The following is a 21295-nucleotide window of genomic DNA, read 5'->3' on the forward strand; positions in this document are numbered from 1 at the left end:
CCTACAGTTCTAAAGCCTTCAAGAGCAAGGATATTGGATAAGCAGTGCCCAAATGAATCTTTGTGGACAAAGTCAAAAGTGCTTCAAGATTTTAAGCAATTGTGTATATTCAATTACATTCTATGTTAGAGCACATTTCAGTCTATGGATTTATGTCCATTTTCTTGCCCCTGTAATGACTAAAGAAAGATACTAAAGAAGGAACAAAATGCACAGGAATACTTTGAAATATTATCTTTTCACTGTTCCTAAGTGTGCCAGGATTTTTTTCTTAAAAAAAAAAAAAAAAAAAAAAACTTGGGCAGGTTTTCATGTATTGCCCTCAAGGCACTGTCTTACACAAGTGTGCCAACCAGTTGATGAGCCAGTGTTGATGGAGCAGGCCTTTGCGTTAGCAGGGTGCTAATGCAGTCGCAGTCGCCCCACCTCCACCTTTATCACTCTGGAACAAGAACTGCAACTGCCAATCGAGTCGGCTCCCCTCTGGGATGCTCCTGTTTCTGGGACAGGCGTTACTATACGGAGCTGTGGCTCTCCTATCACAGCTTGTCTGCAAACCTCGCAGAAGTCTGTTGGCCTCCTCAGGGTTAACTAAACACCAGAGGGATGGCCGTGGGTTCTTTATGTGCCTTACGATAGCCAGAGGTGAATCCTGTGTCTTTATGTGCCGTACGATAGCCACAGGTGAATCCTGTGTTCTTTGTGTGCCTTGCGATAGCCACAGCTGAATCCTGTGTCTTTATGTGCCTTACGATAGCCACAGGTGAATCCTGTGTTCTATATGTGCCTTACGATAGCCAGAGCTGAATCCTGTGTGACATAAAGAGTTCTACAGTCCAAAAATTTCCTCTCAAATGTCTGAGGTGAGTCAAAATGTCGATGCTCTTAAAAAAAAAAAAAGGAAGAAAGAAGATAATTTCATTACACCATGATATCTGTGGATGGTGATGGCCAAGTATTACTGTAGTAACCGCAATCTAGGCTATATGCCACTTTGATGTTCTCAATTGCTGCCCTGGTAACCCACATAGTTCAGAGGGAACAACACAATAGATGTCTGCATCAGTGAACAAGGTAACACACCAACCTATTCAACAGACCTTACAGTAGTTGACATGTATTACAGTGTAGCTGGAATTAGTTGTTATAATTGAAAGGAATGAAGACTTATTGTGGTACGCATGAGAAATTGGTTGTGGTGGAGAGCAAAAAGAATTGGGTCATTTCTCTCTTCATTGGCCACAGTCCAAACATGTCTTAATTTCTTAATGACTGTTCCTGGTAGGTCTGAGTAGACCACTACCCCCACACAGAGTGCCTTTAGGGGAATTAGAGTTGTTAATCTTACGGAAACAAACCACACTGTCTCCATATGACAATGCTAGCATCTGAGGAACATGGTGACATTAAGAAAACATGCTGACATTACCACTAAACAATGCATTACAACGATATCCATACAGCTTCAGCTGTAGCAAGGTGAAAGAGATCCATTAAAACAAGAACTGTTGACCACAGCAAAAAGCACTAGGTGATCTTTCCATTTCAGATCTGGAGATCCACAGGTTTAAAAAACACCCGTTCCCGGTTCAGTGAAAGACATTCAAATGAAAGGCCATTCAAATATGCTGATGTGCTTTGTGAAGCATGGGTGTGGCCCCAGTTCAACTGGCACACCGACAGACAAAAAGCACAACAGAAAAACAAACACAAGCACATGGTCAATGTGCAGGAACAACAAACTCAAAACATGACCTCAAATTAGGCAGGAGTCCCACCCTGGAAGTCTAAGGAGAGGACCTGCTCTTCTAGGAGGGACAGTACAGTATTTGGGGAATTGAAAATCACATCCCCACGGCGACCAGTCCCACCACAGCTGCCCCGGTGATCATATCCAGGATGTGATTTCAATTTCCTGCGTGGCCCATCCTGTCATCAACAACAATTCAGCCCCAAGGGAAGTGACTAAAGCCATTGACTGCCAGCCTGGCACAGGCCAGATCAATTACACTATAGACTTAAGGCAAACTTCAATTGGTGGCTTTGACCAACGTCTCAAAACACAGACATAGAATGAACAAACTGTCTGCAGCACAGCTCTCTCAGGCACAGTAGGACTGATGGTCTGCACCTGGGTCATTGAGACAAGACATCTGTAAGTGCGGACAATGCCAGATTTGTACAGGCTGTTGACGAAAATTGATTAAGTTAGATCAGTAAAGCCATCTTTGCTCAAACAACCACATGTATATAGTAATTATGGAGCAAATCATCAAAGCGGGTGCGGTCCGGTATTCTACCTAAATCAAAGAATGCCCTTACTGCTCGAGAGCTTTAAGAATTACATCGCTTCTGAAGAATACAAAAACAAAAGGAGAGTTCAGATGAGCAAAAACGCTATACCAAATACGGCAGTGCTAGCATTGCTTCGGGAGTTCTGCGTTTCATACTGACAACAGCACATGACAACAGCCACTGCACACACATATATTCCAGGCAAAATGACAGAAAAAAAAAAATCCTTGAAAACACACTAAACAAAACTAATTTGCCTACCGCAGAGGCAACAAATTGTTCCATCATTATAAATAGACCACTAAGAATAGAACGCAACATAGATAGTGTGGGAATACTGGTGTGGTAGTGGAAACCTGGGGCAATCAATTACTTAAGAACCTTTATGTGACCCCCTCCAAACGCATCCCTAACATGCAGGCCAGAACATATGAAAGTCTCTATTCATCCGTGTGTGTTCTTGCATAGTCTGTTCAACATAATGGTCACAGTTCCCGTGTCTAAGCCATGCGGTTAGAGTTAGTGATCCTCTACTGCTGTTAAACAATCACATTTTGCATTCTCTCAGAGAGGCATCTTCAGTTACATTTCAAATTGAGATTATATGAACTGAAGAACAAATCTTATGCCAGAAAACAGGTGTTGTGATTGAATGCCACAATGACTACAGCACTTATATGGAATTGTGTGACGGATGAGAGGAAGAAGAGAAGACAGCAGCAGGAAGAAAATGTGTGGGAACACGAACACACACACACACACACACACACACACACACACACACACACACACACACACACACACACACACACACACACACACACACACACACACACACACACACACACACGACTGTCACATGTACGTATGTGAAGAAAACACAAAGTTGTTTCTATTTCCATCTGTGAAAGAAGGCAGCCGGTTCAAGAGTGTATAGTATTACATTGTGACACAAGTTGGAATCTGTATTCCCATGTCTGAACTACACATCCCGGGTCAATGCTGGCACAATGGCATCAAAACGATGCACTTTTCTCCCGCTAGCCAAAATGCATGCAAGCACAAATGACACGAGACAAGACATTGAGTCTCAGAGTGGAGGGAGAGAAATAAAGCCTGGTGCATTCCTAAGTCCAAAGGGTGTGCCCTCAATCGTTATCAGATCAGAAAGCACCCCCTCCAAGGGGGGGGGGGGGGGAACAACTACTCTTTTTAACATACACAATATCTTTTAGTGGTACCAACGCAAACCTGACAAAACACTGCAAACTCTCTGTGCGTGCGTCAGCTGCAAAAAGAAAGGGTGATTTATTTTCACTGGACTCTAAACACACCACTGTGGTCTGAGGGCGATGTAACAAGCTGCTTTGAATTGTGTGGGCAACGCAACGCTAAAATCCCTCTGCAAAGGAGCACACAACTGGAGGAGCAGAGCGCTCCAGTAAGTTGTCCAAACTCAAGCCTATGAGACCACAATGCATCACAGTGATAGGGTCAGGAAGAGAGCAGTGCAAAGGGGGGGGGGGGGAAGAGAGAGAGAAAACCTTTAAAAGGCCCTGTGACAGAACCACTGTGCAGATGAATCATATCTTTGCAATGACATGGAACACAGAGGCTGCTGGGAGATGTGGGATCAAAGCCAAAAAGACTGTACAGACCGCTATGGATGTCACAGCAGGTCAATGCACGGAGATATATGCTGTGCGGTTCAAAAGAATGGAATTCAATTAGAACAAATGATGATAAAAAGAAACCCCACTGAGTTAAACACAGGCCAGATTCGGCTCCACGCTTGATGGAGCCTGCAGTTGTCCTGCATGCCTCGACCCACCGCTCCAGGTTTTTTGGTTTACGACTGGGCTTCACTGGGATGTGGAGTGACAGAGGAATTTTAATACTGTGGAGAAAGGAGTGAGAGAGAGAGAGAGAGAGAGAGAGAGAGAGCGAGAGAGAGAGAGAGACCGACTCTTCGTCCCAAGGAAGCTGACAGCCTCAGTTTGCTGCTCTGGGCCGCGGGGAGAGGGCAGCAGTGATAAGAAGCCATCAACATTCCAGACTCCAGAATGACTTCTCCCCTTTATCATGGATACCACAAGCCTTTTACGGATGCCAGACTAGTGCACTCCAAAACAGAAATAATAGCCAGTTGGCAGAGCCATATGGACCACTGATTGATCTGGGCCAACCCCACTGCTGCTTGGGTGAGCGAAACAATGAAAAAACTGAAAAAGAGAAGGGGGAAAAGTCTGCTTGGTTCGCCAGTGTGAAATTTTACAGCGTTTTAAGGCCTCAATTGAGGCTTGCGGCTCTGGCTATAGATAATGCCATATGACACTATGACAGCAACTAATCAAAGACCAAATTCCAGTTATTCAGACAGCTCGTTAGCTGAACGTAGCCATTTGCCCCTGACCAATTCTGAGCAGGCCTTCTCCCACTGGCAGAGGGATGTCATGGCTGAAAACTAAGCACTCATCATGCACTCTTCTGCACATTTAACAATGTTCTCCTTTAGATTGCATAATCTGACAAGAGGCCAAACGTCAACAAGACATGCAGCTATTTAGAGGATAATAGCCGGAATTGGACATGCAGACAATTCAGACTAATTACTTGGCAGTGGCTTGTTCCAGAATTCTTTTGATCACTAACAGCTGGGCTTCTATCTATTTAGACCATCAACATTCTGAAACCACAAAGGTTTAATACTACTTAAAGGCTACTGCTCCTCATAACACGTATATAGTTCAATATGTGGTGTTAAGGCAGCAATAAGGAGTTCTGTTTCAAAACTAGCAAGCTAACTACCTAAAAGGTATGCAAAAACCTTGCAAACACCACCAACAGCCCAGATGACACTAATATAAGCTTGCCAACACACTAACTGGTGTCTTTTGCCAGTATAGCTGGCAATGTCATGCTGTGAAAGCTTTTCTTCCATTTTTGCAGCGTGTTCGCAACACAGAACTACATAGGGCCTTTCCTGGATGGCTAGTTGGGAAGACACAGGTGTTTATCTGTCCTTCACATGACCATATGCTATCAAAATGAATTTGAGGATGGTACCAAAACTATCTGCCTATAAAACCATACCTCAAAAAGTGTCAAATTATTGCATAGTGTTACTTTAATTGACCACAATGGAACATGCATGAAGAATTCCTTACACTAACTGAGATCTCCAACAGCCACCTTGTCTAACATCCATTAACATTATGGGTCCTTTCAAAGCAGCCCACTGTCTGCAAACAGAAACATGTGATACATTATTTCATCTGAGGTGATTTATAGATTAAGTGGATATTAAAACATAAGCTAACAGCTAAGTGTTATTGTACCACACGGCCATATTTGCATTCAGTCTGGACTGAGACCTTGTGCTACCATTCAGGGTCGGCACCCGATGTTGGTCACTCACAGATCACACCAAGCAAGATGGCGAATAGATCAGGAAGGGGGAGACAAAAAGATGTAGGTGCAGGCCGAGTCTGTTGGCGGTCATGTAAGCTAGCATCATGGACTTGAACTTGATGTGGAAAGCTAGAGGGAACTATACAGCTTATATAGCCTCTACACGGTGATGACAGCCTCAGTTGATGAGAAGTGCATGCGATACGTCTGTTATGGCGGAGAACACTTGGATCAGGTTCGTCTTGCTGTACTATTACAAGAACTTCTGGTGTCTTGAGTAGATTTAATTTGGTAATTTATAACAGAAGCATTGAGCTACCTATTGGCAAATGTTGATCGTTTCCCCCCATAATAACACATAAACATGCTGGGAGGCTGTAAACTCAGCGTATTAAGAGCCAGACATTTGGAGAAAAACCACGTTGCATGCAACAGGTGAAACTAATCTCCACATCCACTGAGCGCAAATTATCAACATGAATCTGACGAGCTGTGAAATGAATCAATGAGGGGAAATAAACAGGCTTGAGGTCCGTTTCACTGACAGGGAAACAAGGGCATTATCCAGGATCACGGAGTTGAATCAGATTGCTTCAAAGTTAATAAGAAACTGTAAGAGTGTGTGTGTATGTGTTTTTTTCTGTGTGTGTGTGTGTGTGTGTGTGTGTGTGTGTGTGAGTGTGTGCGTGAGATGGAGAGAGTGTCCGAGGGAGTATGAGTAGGACAGCATACCAAGTGTGAATGTGTGAGTGAGTAAGTGTGCTTGAATGTCCGCATCCCAGAGCGCCTCTTCCTGAGCTGCTTGAGTCCAGAGAGCTCCCTTCACCCAGACGGATCTCAGTGCTCTCCGCGGCCCCTGTGCTGCGTACAGTCACCAACCTCCACTATCTCCGGCCGAGGTGACGACAGCAGGGGACTGGCTATAAATGGCTGTGGATGGGAGAGCGGCCCAAGCACCCAGCCTGTTCCCTCCCACGTGCGACTTCCCACTCCGCTTCTGACCACAGCATCAATCCTGCTCAAACCTCTCCCACTCATTTTCAGGAAATAAACACACATTCTTTTGCTCACTGCAAAAAGGGGGCTCTTCACACACTTCACCCACATCAGCTCGCTTCATGTCCACACGTAGGGCTGAAACACATCCACTTGACAAAGAAAGGGGGGTGGGTGGGATGTCCACAAAGACATGTTCAACAGTGATAATGGCAATAATGGCCACATTCCTTGCATCTGCCAGAAATCAACTTGAATGAGTCTGCGTGTCATGATGTAGGTGCAACATGCTGGTTAACAGAAATCCACAATCCCAGAATTCATCTACATTACCAAAATTCACACAGAAAGAACAGCAACTAACATGCTTCAACGCCCAGGTACTGTAATAACAATTCAACTAAAGCATTGTTGCTGAACTTCTGTAAAGGAAAATTGTCAAGAAAGGCTGGGTTTAGTCATTTTCCCATAATTTACCTGTTGCCTTCTATACATTGAAATGCTACTTTAGAGACAAATGTAAATACATTTCCTTAACAATCTGGGGGGGGGGGATACTGGCAAACTGTATGAATTCAAGAGAATAATTTAAATCAGACAGGCAAGAAGCATAAACTACAGTATATTATGACAAGCGGGCTTTTGATGGACTACTGTTGACAGTAGTTAAATGAGGAAGTAATAATCTTCACATAGCCTCACAGACAAAACACTTCCATGTGCAATTTCTGTCACATTAAAGAAAAAATGTTACATTTTATTGACGTTGCATTCGAGAGTGGGATACAAACAAGCAAACATGTAGCAACAGCTTCAAGGCGATACCAGCGATACCAGGCAACAAAACAACTCGCTTCATGAAATATACATAACCACAAACTTACCAGTAAACTTTCCAAATTAACCGCCGACCTGGGGTCTCTGATCATGCCTTCCAGTTTTAGCAACCGGTTTTCCATCCTTCTCTCAGCTCCGAACGACATTTTAAATAGTAATGCAACCGTTCGTAAGGAATGCAAATATCTAACGGGCTTGGAACTACTTACGTTCACATTAAAAAAATATTAATTGTACTTCTTGGGCAATGGCCGTGGGCCTAGACAGGCTCCGACTCACCGCCCTCTGAAATAGCCTCCGACTCGTAGTGCCCACAATAAAAGACAAAAATAATCCACAATAGTGTGGGGTCACTCCACAAACTTCTTTACTGATCTACGCCTTGTTTGTTTTCAGTCCGATGACATCAAACTTCCCCTTCCATTCTCAAAAAGAGTGGTCTTGTATCTTTGATGGCGCGATAAAGTTTTGATTTTGAGGGGATTCAGCAACAGGGCGTTTTCTTATCCCCCTCCCCTCCTTTTTTCGACGCTTCGCACTGCTTGCGCCTAAATTTAAAAAATGTGCCGTTCATACACAGTCCCTGGTATTCAAAACCCAGGCGTTTTCCCTCCGTCCATGTAAAGTGCCAACTCCACCCGCAACATCGCCAGCACAATAACGATGAATTAACATCAAAATAACACTGTAACGCAAATGAAAAACGCTCCACCGCCGGCTGCCCTATCGTGTTTCCCCAAAACCTTTCGTAAAGTCTGTCCTCATCTCAAGAGTTGGAGGAGCTTACTTCCACCATCGGTTCTCCATAGCGATTCCTTGCGGCTCCTGTTGCTTGCGTTCTCTTTCCTCTGACATCAACACACAGACGCTGCCTCTTTTACCCATGAGCCTTCTCTACTGCTTAGATCCACCAGTGTAGTAAGAAGGCAAGAATGTCCGGCGGCAATGTTTGAATCAACTCATTCCCCGCTCAACAGTCGCTGATTACCTAAACAGCTGAATGCTTCAAAAGGGAAAAGAAGACTACGCTTCCAAAAGAACATTTAAACAGCCACAGTACAGCCTTTGCACACGATGAATGAGGATGTATTAATGCAAACCCACTCTAGTTTAAGGAAACCCGGAAATAAGTAGGTTAGTCTGGCAGCCTACACACGAAACAGCTCAAACACAATTAGGCCATAAAAAGACATCGATTTTTTTTCTATTTGACAATGTTCCATCGTGGGTCAGGTACCCTGCGCACTTATCATTATAAAAATATATATTTTTCAAATATGAATTTTTTTGTTCAGCTCGGCTCAGAAAGCATAAAGCAGCTCAATGACTGCATGTAGACTAAGCTATATACAATCGATGTTGTAACTAATGTAAATGATTTGTTTCCAAGAATCCACGGGTCTGAACTGATATCCATTAAAGTCATTAATGTGTCTAAAAGTCGAATGACTTGTTATCCTAAAGTTTTATTGATCAGTTGCCAGCTCAAACGAACACCACATTGCCTACTCGATGGGGCCCCCAAATGACCTGACAAGGCTTATGATAAGCAATTCTGGTGTAGGTAAAAGAAGATTTAAACAGATAGGGTATGAGGTCTGAATTCACCAGATCTCAGTAGCCTTTCACACGAAATTTTTATTACCAATGGTAACTTGTTTACATTCAGTACTTCACATTAAATTACAACATGGTAGATTAAATGCGCGGCAAGACACCCGTGACATTTTAAAACAAGCTTTAGACCTGACTGCTTAATTCACCTCAATGCAATAAACGGTAAGGTAACCTTGTGCGGTACACTAGTGACCTCTTGTGGGTTTTAAGACAAATAACATAGTATTGCTTGCTTTGCTCTCATATTCTCTTCTCCAATAGAGGACGCCCTCTTAAAGTACAAGAGGCCTTTTTTTAGGTAGTGAGTTGCGTTCGAACAGAAATCCTGTGAAGTTAATCATTTATGGTCCAGGCAGAAATTATGTGATTAACCAAATGCTGATTTGTAATACAATGATAAATACATTTCCAACGACATTGCCACGCAGTCAACGACTGGTATTCACGTCATAGAACAAACTGAATTTGCTATGCATATAATTTCCATCAGTTTGCTTATGCGAGACCCATGTATACATTAATATAAAAAGTATTACAGCTACTCATAAGATCTTGTGGAGTCGAGTTATGTGGAGGTCTTCATGGGACATGTTTGGAACTGCCAACCTAACAGGAGCCTTCAATTTGAAGCACTTTTACATTCAGTTTACTGCGGTTTGTAAAAGTACTTAACATGTTTATTGTTTATTGTTTATTGTGTAAGTGTATTGTTTGCACCAATGTACCATAGAAAATTCTAGGTGTAAACGTGCAGAAAAATAGTTTCTGATTCTGATTCTGAGTAAAGTTCGGTGAAAAAAATTATTCTAATGCTTCAGGAATCTACATTTCCCCCATTTATAAACATGTAAGAAATCAGAACACCACAGGCTGTATTCAACAGGAATCAGCAGTCTTCAATTGGCATTGGAATTATAAAGACAAAAACACAGAGATGGATAGTTGGTGTGGGCCTCTATTTATTATTTTTAATAAGCAATTCACCGGGTAAAACAAATACTGTTACAACACAAAAAAAATGATACATTGTAAAGCAAATCTTGGCAACAAGTTTTATAACAACTTCATAATAAAAAGACAAGAGTTTTTCTTTTTTTTTTCTTTTCGCTAATCAAGCTGTTTTCTCCCTTTAAATTAGAAAAGAACAGACACACTCTTCACTGGGCAACTATGTTGCAGCGAAATGTGCTGTCCCAAGAACCTCTCTCTCTTTAATCATTTGCAAATGCAAACACTTGTCAATAATAAATAATACTATAAAATGTTCTGCAAGTACACAAAAAAGTTGAGAATTCACCACAAGGTCAATGTACAGTGGAAGGAAGTGTGGGGGGAAGGAGGGGCGGGGTGGAGCTGGGTAGATAGACTTAGCAAAATCTGGGGATTCATACAAGTCACAGAAAAGCATCTATACATCAACACTAGCAAGATAATAAAGTTGTTTTGATTTTTTTTGTAAGTTTTGTTTTTTACAAAGTGGGATTTTAAACAAGCAAGCATCTTCATCATTGTCTGACCTATGGAGCGCACAAGCAAGATTTAAGGCAGCTTTTTCTGTTTTTCACCGTTGAAAAGTAACATTAAAACATTAAAAATGTTAAGTTGTCTTTTTTGTTATTGTTGATTTTCACGAATGCCTCACACTTGAAGAGTAGGAAGTTGTCATTGCATAATTCTGGCTGTTTCTGTAGTCATCCTCTCTCACTGAACAAGTTACAAGGTTGCTCCCCCTCTCTGCCCCATGCCTAATAGAGTCCCATACCAACAGCATGAACAACTGTTGGCTTCACTATCAGATGCATCCACAGCTAGGACTACTAATCACCAGGTGACACTACAGTGGTGCTATGAAGTTAATAATGGCCAGACGCACTGTATGCTTCCAAAACGCTGTTCTAAGATGAGAATATAACTGGTAGTGCTGGTATTGTTATTTTGTCTCTATGTGTTGTAACATATGTGTGTTTGTGTATGTTTATGTGTATGTGCATATGTGTGAAAGGGGTAAGCATAGGTTTTCCCTCATTACAGACTTGGAAAGATATGCATTTGTACATTTTGACATTGACACATTTGGCCCTATCATTAACTCATTCATTGATGTGCACTCGCATACTGTAGGTTATGAGATCCAACCCATATGATGTGTATGAGCTCTGGCTTGTGGCTCTCAGATGTATTTGGGATTCCCACTGCATAACACGAACAACCCCTCTGCCAATGTCTCTAGTATGTCTTGTTATACAGTGTCCAGTGTTTTACAATCACTTCTTTCTCTTTGGGCATAACTTGTTGTTTAAACATAGAAGATAACCACACTGACACCTGCTGGAGATGTTGCCATGTTACCTCACTCTTTACCAACGGCCACAGTCTAAGAGGACTGATTTGCTTTAGCTTGTTGCCTTTTCGCAATATGAGGTGTTTCCAACTTATCTACTTGTAGTCCTGCTGTAAGACCAGAGACCTGGCTAATCTGTGATGTGCTTCAGATCTTTCTTCAGGGACATCAGGGGGTAACCTTATTTGAGCTCTTTTTATGAATGTGACATGGACGAGCACCAAGTGTGATTCAAATGTTATGCAGCACAAGTCTAAAGCATGAATCAGCAGCATGAGCACGAAGGGGGAGAATGTCAGTTGTGGAGTAACTCTCACTATCTGTCAAGGACAGTGTCAGTCTGCGGTCAGGTTAGCCACACAGTCACACACACACACACACACACATACAAACACACGTACACACACACACACACACACACACAGAGACATTTCTGCCACACGACAAAAGCTGGTGTCATTGTCTCCCACAGTCTCCCACGTCTGTCAGGAACCGCAGTCACTACAACAGTTTCTAGTTTCATCGCTATATCTGTCTCAAACCGTCTCCCCGGCTACGGTTACACCAGCAAGGTCGCACAGACATGCACACTGAGAAATGAAAATCATATTTCAGTATCTCTGAGCTTACACCCAGACCTGAGAGCTATTGAAATGTTTGGGTGCACTTATGCACTTGTGAGTGAAGAATGGCCTTCTTGTCAGCCTTTGATATAACTGCTGGCTTGAAAAGGTTGAGAGTGAATGGGTGGCCCTTGATGAGTGAATTACAGTGAATGTGTGTGTTTAGAAACATATCTCTTTTTGTAAGGTTATAACTATTAGTACAATTTGGCTGTGTGTGTCTGCGTGCGTCTGGTGTGTGTGTGTGTTTAGAGCTTATCGGGCTTTCCATCATATCTGTCACACCACTGCCCCCTCAGGAAAAAAAACTAAACAGTACCTTTACAAGAGGAGTCATGGTAACATGATAAGGGTAGACATGACAGCTGAGAATCAGGATATCCAATCAATTGAAAAAAAATAAACAATTTTCCTCAGTCCAGGAGACATGTGTGTTTCCCTGAGCACTGTGGGCAAGTGTGTGTGCTTCTGCCATTTATTTACATATAGAGATTGAATGTCTTTCTATACATGTATTGTGTGTCTATGTGTGTGTGTGTGTGAGAGAGAGAGAGACAGTGTGCGGGAGTAGTGTAGTGTGTGTGTATGTGTGTGTGTGTGTGTGTGTGTGTGTGGTCTGAGTATATGTTCACACAATGTCCTTAGCAGGATATTAAGTGCATGTGCACTGGTGTACAGTACTGTACGTGCTCGCTGGTGTGTCTGGGAGAAGGAGCCCCCGGACCGTTTAAGGGCTTGAATCTGGAAAAATCACGAAGACAAATGAGCAAAAAAGAAACAGAAGAAATCTGAGGCATTAATTAGAGGGACACTCGATCCCACTCTTGGCGTGAGTGAACCAACTCTGAAATGCCTGACCATCAACACGGGCCAGGTTGGGTTGCAGCGCGCTCTCTGAGTCAACAGTCTCTAATCTGAACACTGGTGTCTGGTTCCACTGGCTTGGCGGACATAAAGACAGACAAACACTGGGACTGAGTACGAGAGAGCGAGAGAGAGGGAGAGAGAGAGAGAGAGAGAGAGAGAGAGAGAGAGAGAGAGGGAGAGGGAGCGAGAGAGGGAGAGAGAGAGAGAGAGAGAGAGAGAGAGAGGGAAGCAGAGAGGGAGGAGTGGAGCCCCTCGGACCCACTACTTTTGACCTATCATGCATTGATCATGTGTGTTGCCATTGCCCATACATGTGAATATGCCTCTGTGTGCATAAGGTACGGGTCGTGAATGTTTGTGTGTTTGTTTACGAACACTTGTGGTAGGGGTTGAGATAAATTTGAACTTTCTATTGACATTTAAAGAGTGCTACTAAGGGGTATACAAAAAAAAGGAGGAAAGTTAGGAGCTTTCCAGTAAACTAACTCCCTGCAGACTGACATAGGGTCCAATGTAAAATGGAGATGAGAAGCCAGTTGAAACGTGTAACAATTAGACCTCTGAGCATTCTTTTCGGAAAAAAAGAGAAAAGAAAAACATTTAACGTGAAACCAAATTCCTCAGGAAAGAGGTAAGGGGGATGGAGTGAGATTACACCTCCCTTTGTGTAGCGTCCAGGAGTGGGGTGGGAGAGAAAAGAAAAAAAACGAGCAAGAGGGAGAAGCAGCGGTCTGTGAGAGTGGCGGGGAGCAGGGGGGAGATTTCTGCTCAACTTTGGTGAGACAGATTGAAAAGAACATGAAAATCAGAGCAGAGGGACTTTTTTTGTATGAAATTAGGGGGGGGAAATCTGGCACATATACAGTGAGAGCTCTGGATTTTGCAGGAAATCCCACACTAGCAGAAGAAATCTCAACTTTATTGTATAAGTATTTCTTTCCCTTTTTTCTGATTAGATGCTAGTATCCATACATCTGACTATTTCAACTTTTTTTCATGAACTGTGTGGCAAACGTGTGCATGACTCAGCTTCTAATTGTAGTCCTCTACATGTCATGTTTTGGCATGGATGAAGTGTTTCAAACATTCTTTCTGTTTATTGACCCTACCTTTACATTTTGAAGGATTTGGCTTTAGGAGACAGCTCACTTTTTTGGCAGTGTGGCAAGGACGCACACACGCTTGAGATCAAATTTCCATTTCCGCACACAGTCATTGAAAGTCAACTGTATTACGGATGTGCTCGAGTGCGAAATTATAACACTAGTGGTTTGTTGGTCTGCAGATACAATATGTATTGTATATCAGCTTGGCTGCTCGACTTCCTGTGGGCTCAGAGTAAATCTTGGTGACAAGTACTTGGCATCTAAAATCTCTTGGGCCACACTGGTGTACTCCAGTGCTTGAAAAGGACATGTAATTTAAGCACAAGGGTTGTCCTCACAAATTATACTCAAAAATGAGTAAACTCTCTAAAAAAGACAACTTTTCCATTTGCATAACAGGAAAGTCAATGACACATTGAACAAAAAAAAAAAAAACCTTAGGCTGAGAATTTAGCACTGCATAGATGTAAGGATAGAAGTGTTACCTTTGATTCAGGGCATTTCCTCAGCACCACCCCCCTGTTCAGGTGTTCATTGGCTGCCTGATTCTGATTGACCTATTACTTGATTTTCAGTAGTGCAACCCTAACAAATGATTTCACAACAAAGATTTCAGATTAGCCCCAGCACAGAGGTGTCAGTCATTTTTGATTCACGTGTGTCTACAAATTCCTGTATAATTGTAGGTGCTGGCCCACCATAGATTGTTTTGAGCCATCTTAGAGATGGCACGCAAATCTCTCTTGAACATAAAAGTCGGTCTCAGGACCCCTGTACATGGGACTCATTTATGAAAGGAGAACGGAGTTTTCAACTCTGTCCGGTCTTGTCTTTACCGCTACTAATGGAGCAATCAGTGGACCTGATTGGTGGTTCGTTTTTCATGACTAAAACAGCAATAAGTTCTGATCAGAGCAGCCCACAAAATCCAACTTGCTGCAGGACCTCTCCACACTTCAGTCTTAACATGATGGCACAACGATGGTCTGGGTTTGTTGGTGGAGGTTGCCTAGCGCCCCAAACCTGCTGCTGCATAAACTGTGGAATGGAACCGGAACTGCTACCCAGGGGTGGCCAATGGCAGAATTTGGCACCCGTGTCCCCAAACCCCAGGTTTATGCTGGTGAGGTCTCTACCCTGTTTGTCCATGAATCAGTGAGCCAATACTCCATTGCACATCCTCTCGCTGCTTGAAAATCGTAAAAAAAAAACAGTCCAACAGTACCGTGCTCTCCATTTTCTCCCCTTCCCAACCACCATGTTCTCCCTCTGGTTCTGTCCATACTGAGAGGAGCAAGGCGGAGAGAGTCCCTGGCTCCCCCTTGTCGCTCAGCCAGAGGAAAAACACTGACAGGACATGAGGATGAAATTTCATCTCCTCGTCTTCACCTTCTCATTTTTTTAACAAGAAAAACATTCCCCCATGATTGTTTTACACCTTCCAGGAGTTCCTCTCTTTTTTTTCTCTTCCTCTTTTTTTTTCAGTACGCCAATTCATAAACATCAGCTCTGCTTCCATTAGGGGCCAAGAGAGGGTGAAGGGTGTGAGGAGGTTGGGTTAAAACAGAGAAAGAGAAAGAGAACGAGAAAAAAGGAAGAAAAAGAGAAAGAGAGACAGAGAGGGGAGGGATGGGCCATGTTCTCGTGGCGCTCTGGCCATGTCCTCTTGGCGCTCAGTCAGTCCACAACACAGTGCAGTACAGCAAATCTCCAGCGACCTCTTCCTCAGCAGGAACCCCCCTAAGGCCTAGCCACTGATGACAGACTCCGCGCATTGGGATGAAGCCCACGCGTCTTTCGCTGGACGTACACACACACACACACACACACACACACACACACACACACAACCCTGTTTTTCAGACACAATCAAATGGCGTCCATCATCGATGTTCCAGTGAAGCTGGGATTGCAGGTAAAGAGTGAAGGCCTGAGCAGACGCTGCTTTAGCATACCACAGTCTCAAGCCCTGTATTTTGGGACGCTGTGGGCTCTCTGGCTGTGGAGGATCACGTCTCAGATGGGGATTGGGGGGGGGGGGGGGCATCTAAAAAGGAATGTCTCTAATGTGAGAAATGTGAGAAGAGGATTCTGGCATCCCTGGTGGGGCCCTACGTGAAGGCTCAATGTCATCAGTGACAGCGACATGCTGTCAGTCTGTGCAGACTGGGGGGGAGCAGGGGAGCCCACTGTGGGCAGCTGTGTGTCGTAGTGTTGGGAGGGTTGGTCGTGTCGTGGCTGGATGTGATGGTGAGGGGCAAACGGCTGGTGGCTGCTAAGGGACTTTCCTCATCACGTTGACTGTTGGCTGCCATCTGTCAGAGCTGAGGAGAAGATGAACAGATCCAGAGACAGACAAAGAGAGAGAGAGAATAAAAGACCAAGGATGAATAATCGAATCGATTGAGTAGAATGGGCTCTGAAATGCTGCCTCACAATACTGTTGCAATTACATAAACATATAAAGGGGTTAAATGATTGTTATGCCTCTAAAAAGCCCAGTAAAGTGTTCCTTAAAAGATTATTTGACTGAGCACATCTATTTAATCAGTCAAGCTAAATTCAATTAATGTGCCCGCAGCGATGTACAACCTAATTAATAATTCAGTTATATGTTGAAAATTCATAACCTTGTAATGATATGACTCTGACTTAGTGTGCAGATCCAGATGTACATCGTCAACCTGTTCTCTTTTTTTTTTTACTGGCAGCGACATTGTAGACATGTTTTATTCATGATACATGTGTTATTAATCAGGCATTGTCAACAGCTGATCCCAGCATTCGTGTTGTCGTACAACAGGTGGTCAGAATGAATGGTGCTTTTACTACATACCGAACTCATGCATTTTTAAAATATGCTTTGTTTTCCTAAACCAACAATGCAAAATCCACAGTCACACAGTCCACAATCAGAACATGTACATTATAGTGATTACTTGTATATTTTTGATCGTAGGGATTATTGACCTCAGATATCAAAAAAGCATATGAATAAACTGAACACTCTCAATATTCTGCTGGAGTTGAGCAAACAGCGTACGTATCAATGTCTCTGTACACCAAAAGGATAGGGTGACATCAGAGCATAGTTCCCTACTAGAACCACTACGTAAGGCGACATGAGAACAAACACATTGTGTTTTGAAGAATCAGACAATGACATGGCATGACATTTCGTGGCTTTATGAAATAAAACAACCCTAAGCACCCCAGCCTGCTCTCCTCTTTAGCAAATCAAAGGCGGAGGGGCGAGCAGACCAACCTGTGCGGCTCCTTATCACTTGTTCTGATTGCGGATGCGCAGGCACCTCCTCTTCAGTGGCGGCTCCATCTCTGGGGGGCCCGCGGCCGTCAGCGGGGGGGCCAGGCCGCAGGGCAAGATGGTGGCCGTCTTATCGGCTGGCTTTGGCACGGGCTGAATCACGCAACCAGCCTTGGGCAACAAGGGCATTGCATACGCATGGTCCTCGTCGGGCACGGCCCCGGGGTCGGCCAATTTGGGATCCCCGGGGACCCCCGTGCCCCCTGCCTCCTCGGCGTTGGTGGCGGCAGCAGTGGCGGCGGCGGTGCCCCTCTTACCTGCGTCCCATTCGGCAGCGGCAGCACAGCTGTTCTCCTTCAGCTCTTCGCGCTCCAGCATCTCGGCGGAGGCCGACTCGGGCAGGAGGGGGCGCTGGTCTGCCACGGGCGTCGTCCGGCGGGCGGGCTCCAGGGACGGGGCGCCACCTCCGTTCACGATCACGTTGCAAGGCGCTGCTGAGCCCAGTTCCACAGCAGCTGGGGTGGCCGGGGCAGGGAGGGCAGGGGCGCTGCATGTGATTGGCTGAGTGGGAGGAGGTGTGGCTCCACAGAAGGATGGGTCAGCGCAGGGCAGCGCCACTGAGTCCAGCACGCTGCCTGATTCTCGGTCGCTCTCCTCCCCGCCTTGGCCCACGCCGCTGCCCTGCTCCGGCCGCCGGGCCTCCCCCTCGCTCACTGTTGCCGGACAGCTCTCAGCCTCCACCTTCACCTCCACGCTGGGCACCGCCCTCTGAATCACCAGATGCTGCCGAAGGCGCCGGCTAATGGTTAAGTCAATCACGCCCTCCGTGGGTGGAGCTGCGGGGGAGCTAGAGCGGGAGTGGTGAAAGCTGCTGATGCCCCCACCACCGTTTGGGTACTCGGCCTTCACCGTCAGATCCACCACCCCCGCCCTGCTCCTGTCAGGGCCTAGTGCGTAGCCCGAATAGCTGGACCAGAGAGTGTCCGTGCTGGGGGAACCCTTCTTGGATTCCCCGCCTTCCCCTCTGGAGGAGCTAGGGGTGAAAGGCCGTGGGTCTTTAGAGTCACCTGCGGGCCCTGATGTCGGTCTGCTTGGCACAGTGCCATCGTTGCCGGGCCGGTCTTCGGAGGCCTTGGGGGTATAAGGGATGGGTATTGGGATGGGTATAGGCACGGGCAGAGGTACGATCACTGGGTAGGGCACCAGTAGTGTGGGTGGGGGCACCAGTGGCGACAGCGAGGGCAAGCCGAAGTTCATCATGGGCGGCATGTGCATTGGGCCGCCTTGCATCATGTTGACCGGAGGGAAGGGCAGGCCGGGCATATGGGCACCGTGGTGAGGAGGCATCATCCCGGGGTTCCCCGCAGCCAGCGTGGGGTTGGAGGAAGGGTGCATGTGTGGGGACATCATGGGCCGGTGCATGGGGCTCGAAGGGGGGCCCAGGTTACGAGAGGGCATAGGAGGTGCCATACCGGGGATCATGGGATTGGACAAGGGACTGTTTGGGCCGGGCTGGTGTGGAGGCCGGTGGTGGAAGGGGGGCCGCATGTGCTGCATCATCTGATGCTCCATGAACAGGTTAAGAGGAACCGGCCCGCGGTGCGTCATCACCATTGGGGGGCTGCCGGGCGGGCCCACGAGCGACGGGTGGAGGCCAGGCACAGGTGGCGGTGGATGCGGGTGCCCCGTGGGGCTTTCGTGGGGGGGTCGCGGGGTGGGAATCTTCGCTGAGGAAGAGGAGGACGACGATGAGGACGATGTCGAGGAACACACGGCGCCGTGCTCGGAGGGGGATCCCGACGCGGAGGGCCTGGCGGTCGACGTTGCGCCCCCTGGAGACGGGGCCTTGCGGCGCAGCTCGCTCAGAGGCGTGCTCCACGACTCGGGGGTCAGGAGCTGCACCCCTGCTCCGCCCTCGTTCTTGCCCTCTGCAACAGCGTGGGGTGGGTTGCACAGACCCCCCGGCAGGGCAGCCTGGGTCTCCTTGTAGAAGATGTCCATCTTGTACTGATTCAGACATTTGGCACTGCAGAACTGCAGACGTCTCTCACCGGCACCAAAGTCCAGGTACTCCTTTGTGTGGCGAATGTGCTTGCACCAGTCACACACCTATGACACATATGCAAGAACAAGGACAGTTACTTTTGAAAGAGATTGTACAGAATTACTAAATATGACCAGCATACCACAAAATAATAATTATGTTATTATTCACATTACAGCTTTCTGATGAACCTCTACTACCAGTGTCATCTATGAATAAATGAGACATAATATGGACAATGGCAAAAATATTTCATTCATTTGATTGTTTTAGTGCTCAAGTGCTTAACAGTGAGTTATTTTGTAAATATATAATGCCGATTTGAACTTTCCAGACATTCCAGATAGACCCACTCTCTCTTATTTTCTCTTTCCACATTCTCTCTCTCTCTCTTACACACACACACACACACACACACACACACACACACTCAAACTGCATGCCTAATTGTCCCTTGAAGGGAAAGCCTTTTAGCTGTGGCTCTGTCAGTTGACCCTGCGGCTGTGCCAGGAGCAACTGTGGGTGTCTGTGTGTCTGTGTGTGAGCATGTGTGTGTGTGTGTGTGTGTGTGTGTGTGTGTGTGTGTGTGTGTGTGCGCGCGTGCGCGTGCGTGTGCGTGTGCGTGTGCGTGTGCGTGTGTATGTGCCAGTGAAAATGTGTCTGGTCACCTGCAGTGTGTCCTGGGCATGCATGTGTAATTGTCAGTGAGTTAGCAGAGGGCTCCTCTGAATGCAAACACGCACCAGAGGGGTGTGCTGAGGCTGTGGTGGGGGGCTGATGCTGAGCCAGGGTGACAGGGGGGGCATGTAGATGAGACCTCTACACCGGGATGGCACTGGCGGGGATTGGAGAAACAGCCCCTATGCCACCCTGCTCTCCATGTCAGGGCTCGGTCCCTACCATCCTGAGTGGCAGGTGGTGAAATTAAGCTTTTTGTTCTGACCTCCCCACCACCATTGTGAAATTTGACTTTTTCTGCTGGTTGTCCTTGCCTTGTTTCAACCGTTCTCCTTATCAGTCCAAAAATCTTTTTTTCTATCTTCTTCTCTCCCTCACCCCTCTTCGTGTTCCACCCCTTCCTCCTCTCCTCTCCTCTCCTCTCCTCTCCTCTCCTCCCTCCCTCCCTCTCTCTCCCCCCTTCGTGTTACTAAGCCACTTGAGTCAGAGGAGTTGTTTCTGCTCTGGCTCTAAGCTCAGTCACAAATCCTACATTCGGCTGTTCCGGCGCCAAATTCCAGATTGGAAGCACAGCTTCCCCTGATTCAGGCGTACCGCATGGGAACAGGAATGAAGGGGAACAGCTTTATGGGGGTGGGGGTGGGGGTGGGGGTGGGATATGGGGGGGACGAGGCAGGCCCGGCAAGCTGATTTCCGAGCGTGGAGCAGGGAGATTAGCGCTGAGGCGTCGAAGGGAAGCGTCAGAGCCTCGCAGGAGATAATGAAGGCATTAATCAGCTGTCAGGGCCCTAAACGATGTGTGTGTGTGTGTGTGTGGGGGGGGTAGTGCATGGGTCTATGTGTGTGTGTATGTTTCTGTGTGTGTCTATATAAATATGAGTGTGTGTTGTGTGTGTGTGTATAGGGGGCGTGGTGGTGGTAGTGCATGAGTCCATGTGCATGTGTGTATGTGTGTGTGTATGGGGGCAAGTGTGTGTGTGACAGTATTTCAGCTGTCAAAACCCTCAACGACATCCATCCATCACAGTAAACATCACCCACCACCACTGCTGCATACTGATGGGCTGTGGGACAGCACTATATTAGGGTCTTACTTAGCTCACTGACATGCTCTCTCTCCCTCTCTCTCTCTCACACACACACACACACACACACACACACACACACATACACACACACGCAATGCAAAACTAGCATGCTGATATGCCCATATGC

At 46.0% G+C, this 21295-nt stretch overlaps 2 protein-coding genes across 9 annotated transcripts in view; both read right to left on the reverse strand.

Annotated features, from left to right (window-relative positions):
* rock2a (rho-associated, coiled-coil containing protein kinase 2a) overlaps positions 1 to 8612 on the reverse strand; it is a 38833-nt gene extending 30221 nt beyond the window's left edge. For 2 of the 4 annotated variants that reach the window (XM_031580886.2, XM_031580887.2), the window contains exon 1: positions 7587 to 8610. In XM_031580886.2, the coding sequence (XP_031436746.1) occupies positions 7587 to 7685 (99 nt within the window). In that variant the 5' untranslated portion in view covers positions 7686 to 8610. Of the gene's footprint in view, positions 1 to 7586 lie in introns of all 4 variants that reach the window. The other 2 variants (XM_031580888.2, XM_031580885.2) reach the window with 2 other exon arrangements.
* Positions 8613 to 13184: 4572 nt separating this feature from the next.
* Positions 13185 to 21295, reverse strand: part of sobpa (sine oculis binding protein homolog (Drosophila) a) — a 44028-nt gene continuing 35917 nt past the window's right edge. For all 5 annotated transcript variants that reach the window (XM_031580202.2, XM_031580204.2, XM_012823719.3 and 2 more), the window contains 2 exons: positions 17359 to 19467; positions 13185 to 16417 (listed from right to left, as the gene is read on the reverse strand). In XM_031580202.2, the coding sequence (XP_031436062.1) occupies positions 17374 to 19467 (2094 nt within the window). In that variant the 3' untranslated portion in view covers positions 13185 to 16417; positions 17359 to 17373. The remainder of the gene's footprint in view (positions 16418 to 17358; positions 19468 to 21295) is intronic.

This window comes from Clupea harengus, chromosome 14, assembly GCF_900700415.2.
Source record: "Clupea harengus chromosome 14, Ch_v2.0.2, whole genome shotgun sequence".
Taxonomy (NCBI): Eukaryota; Metazoa; Chordata; class Actinopteri; order Clupeiformes; family Clupeidae; genus Clupea; species Clupea harengus.